Source organism: Nanorana parkeri, unplaced genomic scaffold, assembly GCF_000935625.1.
Source record: "Nanorana parkeri isolate BGI_ZX_2015 unplaced genomic scaffold, ASM93562v1 scaffold126, whole genome shotgun sequence".
Classification (NCBI taxonomy): domain Eukaryota; kingdom Metazoa; phylum Chordata; class Amphibia; order Anura; family Dicroglossidae; genus Nanorana; species Nanorana parkeri.
In genome coordinates, this window is record NW_017306394.1 from 764,098 (window position 1) to 777,082 (window position 12,985).

A 12,985-nucleotide genomic window follows, 5' to 3' on the forward strand; every position below is an offset into this window, starting at 1 on the left:
CTAACATCACAGAACGGAGGATGGGGGGGGGGGGGGGGGGGGGGGGGGGGTGAAGTTATCAGGTATTAGGAGAAAAGTCAGACACGGGGGATCAATATAAATGTGATCATTAGGGGACGTCAGCAAACACCGCTTCCCCCACCAGCATCATTAAAGGGACCTCCACACCTATAGGGCAGGACAGCCCCCCTCTCCTCCCCCTTTAATCTGGTATCAGCTAATGAGGCCCACCTGGAAATTATTAGCCGGAGTTTCAATTCAATAATGAGGAAAACCGGAGAAGGAACGATTTCCTGGCAGCTAATGGGCAGCTGCAGCTGAGTAAGGAAGAAAAACAGCCGCGAGTACAGAACGCGTTCTATTCAGGTCGTTGTGGTTGGGGGTGGAGCTCTGCCAAGCGACTCCGCAACCTGCAGCTGCATAAACACACGTGGCTGCCATGTTGTGTCGGCTCCAGGGCTGCCATCCAGAGCCGGATACTTTGACGCTTGTTGGTTTGGGATGTGTAGTAAAATGTGTCACAGTGATGGGGGTACAGCAATATAGATTTAGGCCTGGCTGCCAGAGCATGCTGGGACTTGTAGTACAACTGGCAGGATCCACTGGCTTGGATTAGGGATGTTGGGACTTGTAGTACAACTGGCAGGACCCACTGGCTGGGATTAGGGATGTTGGGACTTGTAGTACAACTGGCAGGATCCACTGGCTGGGATTAGGGATGCTGGGATATGTAGTACAACTGGCAGGATCCACTGGCTGGGATTAGGGATGCTGGGATATGTAGTACAACTGGCAGGATCCACTGGCTGGGATTAGGGATGCTGGGATATGTAGTACAACTGGCAGGATCCACTGGCTGGGATTAGGGATGCTGGAACTTGAAGTACAACTGGCAAGTTCCAGTGGGTGGAATAAGGATTGCTGGGACTTGTAGTACTGATGACTGGTCTTTATGATAATGACTTTTCCTCTGCTGACCTGATTATTGTCTCTCCTCAGCCACCAATTCGCCCGGGAGCTGCTGTCATTGTGTAAAATGGAGATTAGAAAATCAAAGAACATCCCAAAGCTGCGCTCCAGCATCGCTGTGTGAGTCTGCGATATACGGTTCCTTTATTGGGGGGGTGCTTGTGTGGGATAATCGTCCTAATAATACTAACATGACAATTATCCTCCACTTCTAGACGGTCACATGTGCTCCGTGTGGTTATATTTGGAACAATACAGATTTATTTTTATGTGATCTCCTTTCTCGCCCCTGATGAAGGGAATTGTAGCCCCCAAAACGCGTTGGCTTGCTGCTTTTGTATTGTGTTATATGAAGCCTTTGCAGGATCTATCCAACCATCTCCTCCTCCCAATTCTCTTGGAAAATAAGAGGACCTGTCTATAAAAAGTCAGTGTCAGTGGAGAATATTGCCGGTGCCTCTTTCACTTCATCTCTCTGCTCAGATCACACAACCAGGAGAACCTATTGTGTGGTGGAACCTTCCAGTCAGATTGTTACTAAAACAGACTAGGACAGACTGGCTCAGGGTTATGTTTTCCATATGAATTCCTGGGTAATGCTGTGTGGATGTGGGCAGTTTTCAGCAGGGCTCTCACACTGTCTCCCCCCCTCTTCACTCTCTCTGTTGTAGGTTCTGCAGCCTGATCCAGTTTCCTGGGGAGATCCGGAAGGAGGTGTTAGGCCAGCTGCTGCTCCTGCTGTGTTACGCCTTCCCCGTGGTAAGTGTTACAGCATACATCTATGCCCGCAATCACACAGGAATACACGTATGTATGATTGTACATGAGCGCTGCTACTGCTTCCTATGGGAGGGGCTGCGCTGAGCCTTGTCCTCCCTCACTGTTGCCTTGAAGCTGCTCAGCGTTGTACAAAGTACGTCCAACATCAACACGGTTGTCACCATCCCATAGACTGCTCCGAGTCTCCCTCCCACATTACACGGCTCAGCCATTGTTGTCTTTGAACCACGCGTGACCCGAGTGTGCCGGCCCAGCCCGGTAATTACCGCCGTCTCTGCATGAAGGAACTCTCCTCTCCCCCCTCCTCCTTTTTCTCTCTCTGCCTCTCTCTCTAATACTTTTCCAGCAGGCACAGAGTTAAATCTTCACTCTCTCGGAGAGCTCCATGTGCCACCGGTATCGGACTATTCCAGGCATGTCAGATTCTTGGTCCCCCCGCTGGGTGCTGTGGTTCCTCCCTTTCTCCATGTTACGGCCTTGTGTCAGTCCCATGTACCGGTGCTGATGGCTGTTTTCCTGCCATATAATGAGCTGTTATCTTCCCTCTGCAGGTGAGAAAATCCACAGCCAGCGAGTTGTATGAAATGTTCATCACATATGACGACATTGTGGAACCCGAAAATCTGGATGAAATTCTGGAAGTTCTGAGTGACACCACCTGGTGAGTGACCGGACCTGTGTGATCCCCGCTATACATCATGTGATATTCATTCGCTGTGTATTGTATGTTCCAGTCTCTGTGCAGGCAGCTAGATGTCTCATGTGGAAGTCCAGACAGAGTAGGGAAGGGTTGGAGCCTCTGTCAGGATGTTGTGGTCACCTGTGTGTCCCCATTGGGGGATATCTCTTCTCATTTCCTGTCCTGACAGGAAGTAATGGGAAATCTTTGCAATGGAGACACAGACAATGTTTGTACCTTCCTGTCCTATTATCTCCCCCCACACGCACCCCACACGCACACACTTTGAGTGGGCCGTCCACTAGTTATAGAGACTTGGAAACCTCAAGTGTGTCCGCCGAGTCTATACTGGTGCAATGTTTATCACTCTCTGGCATACAGGAAGGACAGGGCCGGGGGGCACATGGAGGATGTCCAACCTGCGGTAACCTTTAGCAGCTAATCAATAAGAATCAGTTCTGTGCTCAGGAAATGGGCCCCATATTGGCGATCCTCGAGAGTGATCTGCGAGTGTTCCCATTGGTCCATAGTCAGGGGGTGGGGTGCAGACGCTGGATGGGCCCGGTAGTTTCAGGTTCCTCTGGCGTGATCTCGCACCGTGCGGTCTGGTGTAATCCCTCAGATTTTCCTGGGATAAGAGCGTCGCACGGAGGAATTTAGCGCTTCTGGAAAGGGCGATTGAAGGATTTCGGGGAGGTTATTAGAAACGTGTTGGAATTCCAGAAGCCCTTTGAAGCCTGCGGCTCGGGGAATGGAAATAACAGCCAGGGAGGCTGACAATAGCGCCGGCACATACCATCACCCAGCCAGGTAGTTTGCCCTCCTCTGAATTATATCCGTGACCCGGAGCAAGCGCACACATGTGGACCTCTGACTTTCCCGCACTGGATGTGTGTTGTACTGGTCCACGTAACATACATGTCATAGGAGGGTCAGCACACGCAGCTCTCATACATGGTATTCATTCCAATAGAAAAATACGACATTGGAACATTGTATGTAAAGCCAAAAAAGTTTCCTAGTTCTGGATGGGGAGTGGAAGGGTTAGATCCCCTGTCAGGTCTTCATTGCCGAGAGTGTCCCCGCTAGGGAGATTCGCCATCTGTGTTGGTCTTGGTGACGAATGTGTCTGGGACAGAAAGCGATGAGAAATCCACAATTGTCCAGTTGTCACCAGAGGGGAAGTCTTCCTATGGGGACACCTGTTCTGGTGACAACTGTCTATGGGGGGAGTTGATGTAACTTCCTGTTGTGTCTCAAAAGTCAGGAAGTGAAGGGGCCGCCACCGTGTGTTTTTCGAGGTTTTTATGACATTAGGCAGTCAGTATAAATCTGTGCGCTGACTCTACATCCTCCATGCAGTCGGGTCAGTGGCTCTTCCAGAGGGAGAGGGGCTCTTTATCTACAGTAACAGCCTGCTCTGTATGTCTAGAAGTGAGAGGCCCAGATGGGCATTTTCCTGTTATGTACAGCACAGTACTAACGCCGCGTCTGGTTCCCCGCAGGGACGCTGATCTGGCCAGTGTGAGAGAGAAGCGGAATCTCCTCTGTGACTTGATGAACGTGCCAAAGCCGACCATCGTCACCAAGGTAAGCCTCACCAATCCGGAGGGTGCCACCGTGCAGCAGTTTCCCCGCAGGGGTGCAGGTCTGATAGGCCCCTGGCGGTGCTTCTGTCACGCTCATATTGTGATGTGGACTGAGCCGCCATCATAAGGACGTAATGAAATTGGTGTGCTGGCCCAGCTCCTCACACAGAATGAATGTTTCGTGTTTATAACATCATGCAGCCAATCAAATACTTTTTTGCAGGGCAGTGCACATTTCTGATTGGTAGTTTCCTGCCTCCAATCAGTGAATAAGATCTCCTGTTTGCAGCTTGGGGGGTACATTGTGTGTCCCCCCAGGGGGGCGTTTGACCTCGTCAATCTCCGGCCTGTGATGAGAAGGAATGCGGAGGGTTAATGTGCATGTTTCCCTGTATGATATCCATAAGTTAGTGAATCCAATCCAGATGTTGTGTCAGTGAATGTGTGTTCTTATCTGTAAGGAATGGAAGGAATTTATTAGACTCGCCCCCACAGTCCCAGTCACCCGATACATCTGAGCAGGAACAGGCAGAACCGTGCCGGCAGCACACAGCGGCGTGTTAGCACTGCGTCCTCTCCGCCTGTCACACGTGTGCTTTATGTACCGTACAATCAATGTGCTCCATTACGGCACGCACACCATGTAGCCAGTCACTCCTCTCTGAGGCCCGAGTCCAGGGGGACGCACCCCATCCATAGCGGACCTGAGAGCAGGGCTGTGTTCATCAAAACTGCTGCAGGGGGAAATGTCTGTACTGAGCAGACAACCAATCAGAGCCTAGTGGGCAGAGATAGTAAACAGTTGATTGGCTGTATTGGGTCTCTCCGGTGTTTGTGTTAAAAAAAAATGTATAGCTTTGTTGCTGCTCTGCAGTGTTGATGGCGAAGCTGCTGATTGGTGGAAATGAGTCAGCTGGTCTCTGGGGGACGCTGCGTCCGGATGGATTGGAGTGTGATGCAGTAAACACGGCATGTGTATGGACGTGACCCCTCAGATCCCTCACCTGATCGCTGGGTTTCATAGAGGACAATACTGGCATGTTCCAGCCCTCCAGCTGTGGTAAATCTACAAAACCCATCATGCACCCGCTGGCAGTCATGTGTACAGCTCTCAGTCTTGCAGTGCCTCATGGGAGATGTAGTTGGACCATAGCTGGAGGGGATGGAGTTTGCTTACCCCTGGCCCTACACCAACATGGGCGCTGCTCTATCCACTTCAAGAGACAATGACCCTGCATAGGACCTCCGACCCTCTTATACACCTTACCAGCACTCCTTCAGCCTTTGCAGCCAGTGAGAATAGTCGGCTGCAGAGGAGAAAGGAGCAGCGACTGAGTGCTGTTAGGGTGAGTATAATGGGGGGGGAGGGGACCAAGTCATGTTTTACTGCAGAACTTCCAAGATTCTGTAAATACTCTGTATGCTGTGCAAGGACTGCATGTTGCAACCAGATTCTCCCAGTTCCGTACAGGTGAGAAAGTAAGAGGCGATTGGTTTCTAGTAGGGATGCACCAAGATATCCGTCGCCGAAACTGGCAGCAGGCAGGAGAGAAACTGTCACAGGCGGCCGAGCGCTGTGAGGGGCCGACGTCTCTCCTCCCCGCACCTCTCAGCCTCCTATATCACGGCTGTCAGGAAGGAGAGCGGTACAAGCAGTCAGTGTTTGTCAATAACTGAGGACAGAGTATGGTTACTATATCCTCAATTATGAATGAATGGGAAGTCATCTACATCACTTCCTGTTCATTCATGATTGTGGTTATAGTAAACATACTCTGTCCTCTTGTTATAAATGATCAGGAACACTCAGTATAGAGGATTCCTGTTCATTGATAGCAGGGGATGCAGAAAAAGAGATTGAGGCCTCTGTGGGCTTTGTGTCCTCAATCTCTTTTTCTATTTTAAAGGGAAGTATCAGAGGTCTGTTTAGACCCCCAATATTTCCCCGAAGCCCCTAAAAATAAAGTAAAAATATAAAAAATTGTAAAAGTTTATTACAAATAAAATATGTTAAAAAATTAGAAAAAGAAAAAACATTTTTGGTTTTGAAATCTTCATTTCGGTGTACCTCTATATTCTAGAAGCAATACATGACAGGTTCTCTTTCTGATTTATTGCTCCCAGACATTCTGAAACCGGAATCTTCTTTTCTCCGCGCAGGTCTCTCAGTCCTGATTGCAGAACAAAGCCAGACACGGGGTTGGAGAACGGAGCTTGCCATAGCAGGTTTGGTCACCGGGTGGCGCTGTATGCATGTGTTTCTAGGGACAGACCTGTTTTGTGTTCAGTTATAAAATAAAATCTTGTTTATTGTACAGTTACCTGCAGTACATCACACGTCCGAGTGTCTTCTATTATCTCCACATCTGCTGACTAGACACAAAGCTTGTTTACAAAGGTATCGCTGACACTTGAGATCCGTTTCACAATTCACAGCAAGGCAAGCTTAGTACAGGGTAGACAACCTCGGCACTCCAGCTGTTGTTGAACTACAAGTCCCAGGAGGCATTGCCAGACTGACAGGCATTAGTTCCAGAGGTGATTGGGATTTGATGTTTCATCACAGTTGGAGTGCTGAGGTTACCTACCCCAGGTATACACCAATCTAATGGGGGACCTGTCCACCTAATGTCATGTTTCCCCCCCCCCGAAGTAAAGGCTGCATTGCCTGTTGTATCCGTTCATACAGATGTATGAAGACCGGCAGTGGTGACACCATTGGAGGGGAGACACCCAAATGACTGACAGTCATTTGGTGTCACCCCCTCAGAAAAGTTGGGGACTCTGTCATGGGGCGAGAGCCCGACAGTTGCTTAGGAGGGGACCCGGTGTTATAGCCTATCCCACTGGGTGAACGTCCTCTCTGCCGGTGTCCATCACCAAGATGGCCACCATGTGCTCCATGACTTTATGGCTGGGTGTCACCCCGACTGTGCTCGGTATGGACTCGTTACAATCTCAGAAGTCAAAGAGAGATTAGAGGATAAAAATGTTAAACCCAAAACAAAAGCATGGTGTAAAAAGCATTGTATGTACATTTATTCATTACAATTGTATGGCTACAAAAAAAAATTAAAATCACTTTACATGACACGGAGTCTTGTAGCGTGTTCCATGACCGTGGCGTTTGCTCATTATAGTAGGTTCCATGTCGCAGCATGTCCATGTCTGCCCCGGTGAGAACATTTCCCATCCTGTTACAGAATAAATAGAAAGTTTCTAATAGGAGGTGACGATGATATTCTATCCCACACAGGATACTCCTCTGCTTACTGTACACACAGATGTACCCGACTTCCCCAGGACAAACATTGCATCACATGGTAAGAAAGTCGAGACAGGTCCTCTTACCATGTAGAATGAGTGCTAGATCCTACTGAGCGGAGGGCTGACTCACCATCGCCATGACTTTCTTCACAGAACACAAACATACATTTATCATGAAGAAGTCAGAATTTGGGTACAGAGCATCATCCTTTATAAGACACGTATACCAAACTCCTCCTTTACCCCCGCACCAGTCTGTGATCTCAATGCACGAGACGTGAGGGGGGGGCTGTTAGCTCAGGTGGGTTCATTAAGGATGTTAGCATAGTTTGGTTCAGGAGGGGAGGCAGATGATTGGGTGGGAATGTAGTATAAGCTAGTTTGTGTGTGTGTGGGGATGGGGAGGGGTTTGTTTAGGTCAGGAGAAGTGGCTGTCTTAGTTCAGAACTGGTGGGGGATGTTAATGTACAACATCGGCGCAGGTTAGATCAGGGGAGGTGTCAGTCGGCCCAGTTTAGATCAGGTGTGTGTGTGTGTGTGTGTGTGTGTGTGTGTGTGTGTGTGAGAGAGTTTAGATCAGGGGAGGTGCTGGTCCAGCTTCACATCTTTTTGCATTGCGGTAACTCTCAGAAGCAGTGAACCTGCATTGCGGCACGCCTCAATATGGAGTGCGGTGCGGGTTGTTGCACATTTAGAATGAACAGGCGGCTTTACCACAATGCACAGGTGTGAATCCTGCTTCAGCCAAAGTGTTTGTGTGTGGTGCCGTTTAGTTCTGCGTCCGCCATGCCAGACGATAACCTAGTGAAATGCGGTGCCGTACCTGCGCCCCGTCCTCAGTTGAAGTGATAATAGTCCCGGCCTTCCTTCAGGTTCAGAGAGAGCAAGTTCTCCTCCAATCCCCCTCCAGTCAGATCCTGGAAGAGAGCAGAAGACACATATAAGGTGAAGGACTCGGGATCTACTAACCAACACATCCAATTTATCAATGTGTGTCAGGTGAGACTCTGTGCTGCTCCTCAGCCACCAATCAGATCCAACCATCTTTTACTCTGCAATGGCCATTGTACACACATGGATAGTTGAGGCCCAGCCTGTGTATAGAGGAGGATCGTGTCTCTGCAGCCAATCAGATGTGTTTGTTAAGTTGCTGCTATTGGGGGGGAAATTGTTTCTGTACATCGCCCCCGGATAGCGCCAACATAGGCCGAGTCACAGCAACAAAACACGGAGGGGGCCTTTCCATTGCTGGCCTATGTGTGTATATGTTTTTATATATATATCTGTATGTATAGGGTATATATTTGTGTGCATGTATGAACATTAGAGCGTGTGTGTTGTGCATGTGTATTTATGTGTTGACATGCGTTTGCATATTTAGGGATGTATGTATGTATGTATGTATGTATGTATGTATGTTTTTGTGCATGTATGAATGTGGGTGTCAAAATCTTGAGTGTACATGTGTATGTATGGCTATACTTCAACACACACACGTGTGTGTGTTGAAGTTCGTCATGTGTCATAGATCACGCAGCATTGTACAGAGAACCGATCAGATCATCACCAGACACTGAACACACAGAGCCGATCACCACATGCGTGTATAAACCACCTGAATATACCAATTGTTCTGCTCTATAACCTGGCGGGTGTATGACGGATCTGTGGTCAGGGAATTCTCCGGTCACACGTCTATGGTCCCTCCAGGTGACCCCCCTCAGACAAGTGACAACCTCATCTCTGGAATGGGACAAGCAGATCATTCTATAGGTCAGCACATACATGACGATGTGTGTCTGTATGTGTCCTGGCTACTGACACGGGAGCTGCCCGGCTCCTCTCATGTGTTGTTTTAACAACTTGTAGAAACGTTTTACAAGTGTTTCCTTGTCAGGCGGCCGCCCTTCCCCCAACCCATAAAGAGATGACAAGAGACACCTGCAGCCGGGGCCCCGCTCTGATACCTCCATCATAAAGAGGTGAGCGCTCCACTGTGCTCCCCAATCCCCCGGATCCCTTTCTTCTCATGTTTACAGCATCTAGGGGGAAACATTGATGAAAGGGGTCACTGCTAATGACAGGAATGCCGGGCTTACCCGCTGGATGGGGTTACCCTTCAAAAGGAGAAAGAATGAGGCGAGTGAAAAATCACAATTAAACTTTCACAGGTCGGCTCTATAGATCGGGTAGTGAGCGAACACATACCGTCGCCCGCTTACTTCTCAATCCTGTCCCTACACAGAGCCGTGACTGTCACTCACGGCTCCCTGCGGCGATCCTCCAGCGCTAACTGGCGGGACGGACTGGGGAGGGGGCGGGTACAGCTGGCTCTGCCTCTAGATAGGCAGAGCCAGCTGTCAATCACGCAGCTGGGTGGATCTCAACAGTAATGTTGGGATCCGTCCCGGCTGCGGCGGTCTCGGTATACCGCGAGCTGTAGCTGGCGGTATACTGAGCTTTGGGGCACGGGAGGACGCTAGCTTATGTCCTCCCATGACCCTGAGGAGAACTATGGGGCAACGCACTTACCCCATAGTTCTCCTTTAAGCACTACGACACTCAGCAGGAGGAATCCCCCGTTCACAGCTGAGCGTTCTGTCACTTGTAGCTGGAAAAAGAACATCTCTTGGGGCGCAGTCAATCGTTGCGGCCCCAGTTTAATGGAAACGCGCGTTCTCTTGGCTGGAAAAACCCAAAGGTGTTCAGCTGAGGTGTGAAAGGGGCCTTATGGGTTAAATACAAAATCTCAGTTGTGCTTATTCAGTAAGATGAGAAGTTTTATTCATTTCACCCCCGAATCATGAAATACAATTATTGGCCGATTGCACGCCGTTGCTCCGTGTCCCCTAAGCCGGACACACACACACCAATTTTTAGGCAGTTTTTTTAACAAATATGATCAAACGTGTTCCAAAGAACAAAGACGACCCGATATATTACCAGGAACAAGATTTGGGAGTCCAGAAATATGTAATAACATATACAATACAGGTTCACCCAGCCGCTTCCCCCCTCCCCGCACGTGTTTCTGATCAGACACAAAAACCAATAAAGTGTTTAGAAGCTGCTACTTCAATGTGACCACATGACAGAAGCGTGTGCGCGGCGGCGGTGGCCCGGCTCTCCTATCTGACATTCCTCCCTAATTACACTTCTCTCTCTCCACATGAAAGAGCAGAGCCGGCCTTCCACAGTGTGTCAGATGTGGGCAACAACACCAAATATCATTCTAAATATACATCTCCGCCATTGTGGAGAGGTCTGACACTCAGGGCAGAGCCCCCTTTTAATGTGGCTTGTATGAAAGCTTTCTGAGTCGGAGATCTTTAACTCCAAACAAGTCCCCAGCCGCGAGCTCTTTGTTCTGCCGAATCTCCTTCAGAAGAGAAAATACAATTTCCACTTTACAAATAATTTTTACTCTATGAAAGCAGCGGGCGGCCCGGCCACATCCATCTGCGTTATGAAAGCCAGCACGGCCGCTGCTCTCGTGTCTCCATGAATAATATTTCCTCAGCGATCGACTTCAGTAAAATCCCTTCAACGCTGAAGAAAAACATGATGGAACCCCCCCCCATATACAGAGCGATGGGGTACAACGCCACCTCCTGCCCTGGTCTCCTCACAGAACCCCCATATACAGAGCGATGGGGTGCAACGCCACCTCCTGCCCTGGTCTCCTCACAGAACCCCCATGTACAGAGCGATGGGGTGCAACGCCACCTCCTGCCCTGGTCTCACAGAACCCCCATGTACAGAGCGATGGGGTGCAACACCACTTCCTGCCCTGGTCTCCTCACAGAGCCCCCATATACAGAACGATGGGGTGCAACGCCACCTCCTGCCCTGGTCTCCTCACAGAGCCCCCATATACAGAGCGATGGGGTACAACGCCACTTCCTGCCCTGGTCTCCTCACAGAGCCCCCATATACAGAGCGATGGGGTACAACGCCACCTCCTGCCCTGGTCTCCTCACAGAACCCCCATATACAGAGCGATGGGGTGCAACGCCACCTCCTGCCCTGGTCTCCTCACAGAGCCTCCTGCCCTAGTCTCCTCACAGAACCCCCATATACAGAGCGATGGGGTACAAAGCCACCTCCTGCCCTGGTCTCCTCACAGAGCCCCCGTATACAGAGCGATGGGGTACACGGTCACCTTCTGCCCTGGTCTCCTCACAGAGCCCCCGTATACAGAGTGATGGGGTACAAAGCCACCTCCTGCCCTGGTCTCACAGAACCCCCATATACAGAGCGATGGGGTACATGGTCACCTCCTGCCCTGGTCTCCTCACAGAACCCCTTTACACTGAATAATGGGGTACACAGCCCTCTTCAGGCCTCCACACTCACCAGTTTGACGCAGATCAGGAACGGCGGTTTGGCTTCTGTAAAACGAAGAATTGGAATCTTTGGTTTTGGTCTTTTCTGAAAGAAACAAAAAAGAACCTAAGTGAAGTATATCCCGAGGAAGGAACAAGAATAGAGGACGTAAGACGTTACAGGCTGCAGGTAGTGAAGTGAGGATCGGGATGACAGCCTGGAAACTCAACCCCCCGATGTTTATACCCTCACAGGTTCTCTGTATCTGTCTGCATGCACATGCGTTGGATCATTATAACCACCAAAAAGGATCGATCTTCCTCCAGCCTATCACTCATAACCAGCTTCTGAAGCCAACATAAGAGGAAAGTTCCCCGCAGTCCGCCATCTTTCCCATACGGCACCTCAAGCCCTGATGAAGGGGTATTGTCCAAACCCATGAAATGTGTTGGCTGCTTTATTCCACTTATGATGTAATAAACAATTTTGGGCTCTACAATTGCTGACGTGGTGCTCTCTTCTCAGACTGCAGTATACAGAGATTTTGAAGCCGTGCTACTCACGTTGGAGCTCTTATATATCACACAATAAGAACTGTGTGTACCCTAAACCGACCAATCAGAATGTAACCTTCGCCATGCAGAGCAGTTTTCAATCTGTGTGCCGGCATTGGTCAAACACAAATAGATCTGATTCCTAGCCGTGTAGGCAAATAATCTCAACTGTTTTCTATTACAGAAATATTTTTGGGAGGGTGACATCCAGGACGAGACACTTTGGGGTCTATTAATAATAAAACGTTGCAGTTATTTGTCCTGTGAAACTGAATGTACATTAGTTGTGTGTGAGAATGGGGCCACATGGAATGTTCTTGGGCTATTGTATCTCCTGAATATTGTGGGCAGTAGTGAATCGGGAAAATACCCCATTATGGCCACTAGATGGAGCCGAAGATCATAAGAAATAAATACTTTGTAGTCACAAGAGATACAATGTAACAATTCACAGAAAGCTGGAGGGAATTCGCACATAACTGTAACCATTGCTACTATGGGGGTCCAGGGACCAGAAAAGAAGATAGCCTGAGAACATTCAATTCAAACTCATTATCACACCATCTGCTGAATTCACACAGAATGAATATAAATGCAGTTTCGCTGGACGAATATCTATGAAGAATGTGTTTATAAATAACCCCCTTTGTGTGCGCAGAGCCCGATCGCTGGATCACAAACACATCACACCGATCTTATCCAAGACAACATATTACACACACAAGACATATGAGCGTTCAGGATCACAATTTCCGGGGCGATATATGGCTCATAGGATGAAACCAGTCATGTGACCAGCTCAGTAAAGGGGGGGGGGGGGG

At 49.2% G+C, this 12,985-nt stretch overlaps 2 protein-coding genes across 3 annotated transcripts in view; one reads left to right on the forward strand and one right to left on the reverse strand.

Annotated features, from left to right (window-relative positions):
- TBCD (tubulin folding cofactor D) overlaps positions 1–6,192 on the forward strand; it is a 171,932-nt gene extending 165,740 nt beyond the window's left edge. The window contains exons 35-39 of the mRNA XM_018553643.1: positions 1,000–1,089; positions 1,641–1,728; positions 2,301–2,410; positions 3,934–4,018; positions 6,178–6,192. Coding sequence (XP_018409145.1) covers positions 1,000–1,089; positions 1,641–1,728; positions 2,301–2,410; positions 3,934–4,018; positions 6,178–6,192 — 388 coding nt within the window. The remainder of the gene's footprint in view (positions 1–999; positions 1,090–1,640; positions 1,729–2,300; positions 2,411–3,933; positions 4,019–6,177) is intronic.
- Positions 6,193–8,073: 1,881 nt separating this feature from the next.
- The window catches only part of B3GNTL1 (UDP-GlcNAc:betaGal beta-1,3-N-acetylglucosaminyltransferase-like 1), a 230,485-nt gene continuing 225,573 nt past the window's right edge, over positions 8,074–12,985 (reverse strand). For both annotated transcript variants that reach the window (XM_018553646.1, XM_018553647.1), the window contains one exon: positions 8,074–8,201. In XM_018553646.1, coding sequence (XP_018409148.1) covers positions 8,121–8,201 — 81 coding nt within the window. In that variant the 3' untranslated portion in view covers positions 8,074–8,120. The remainder of the gene's footprint in view (positions 8,202–12,985) is intronic.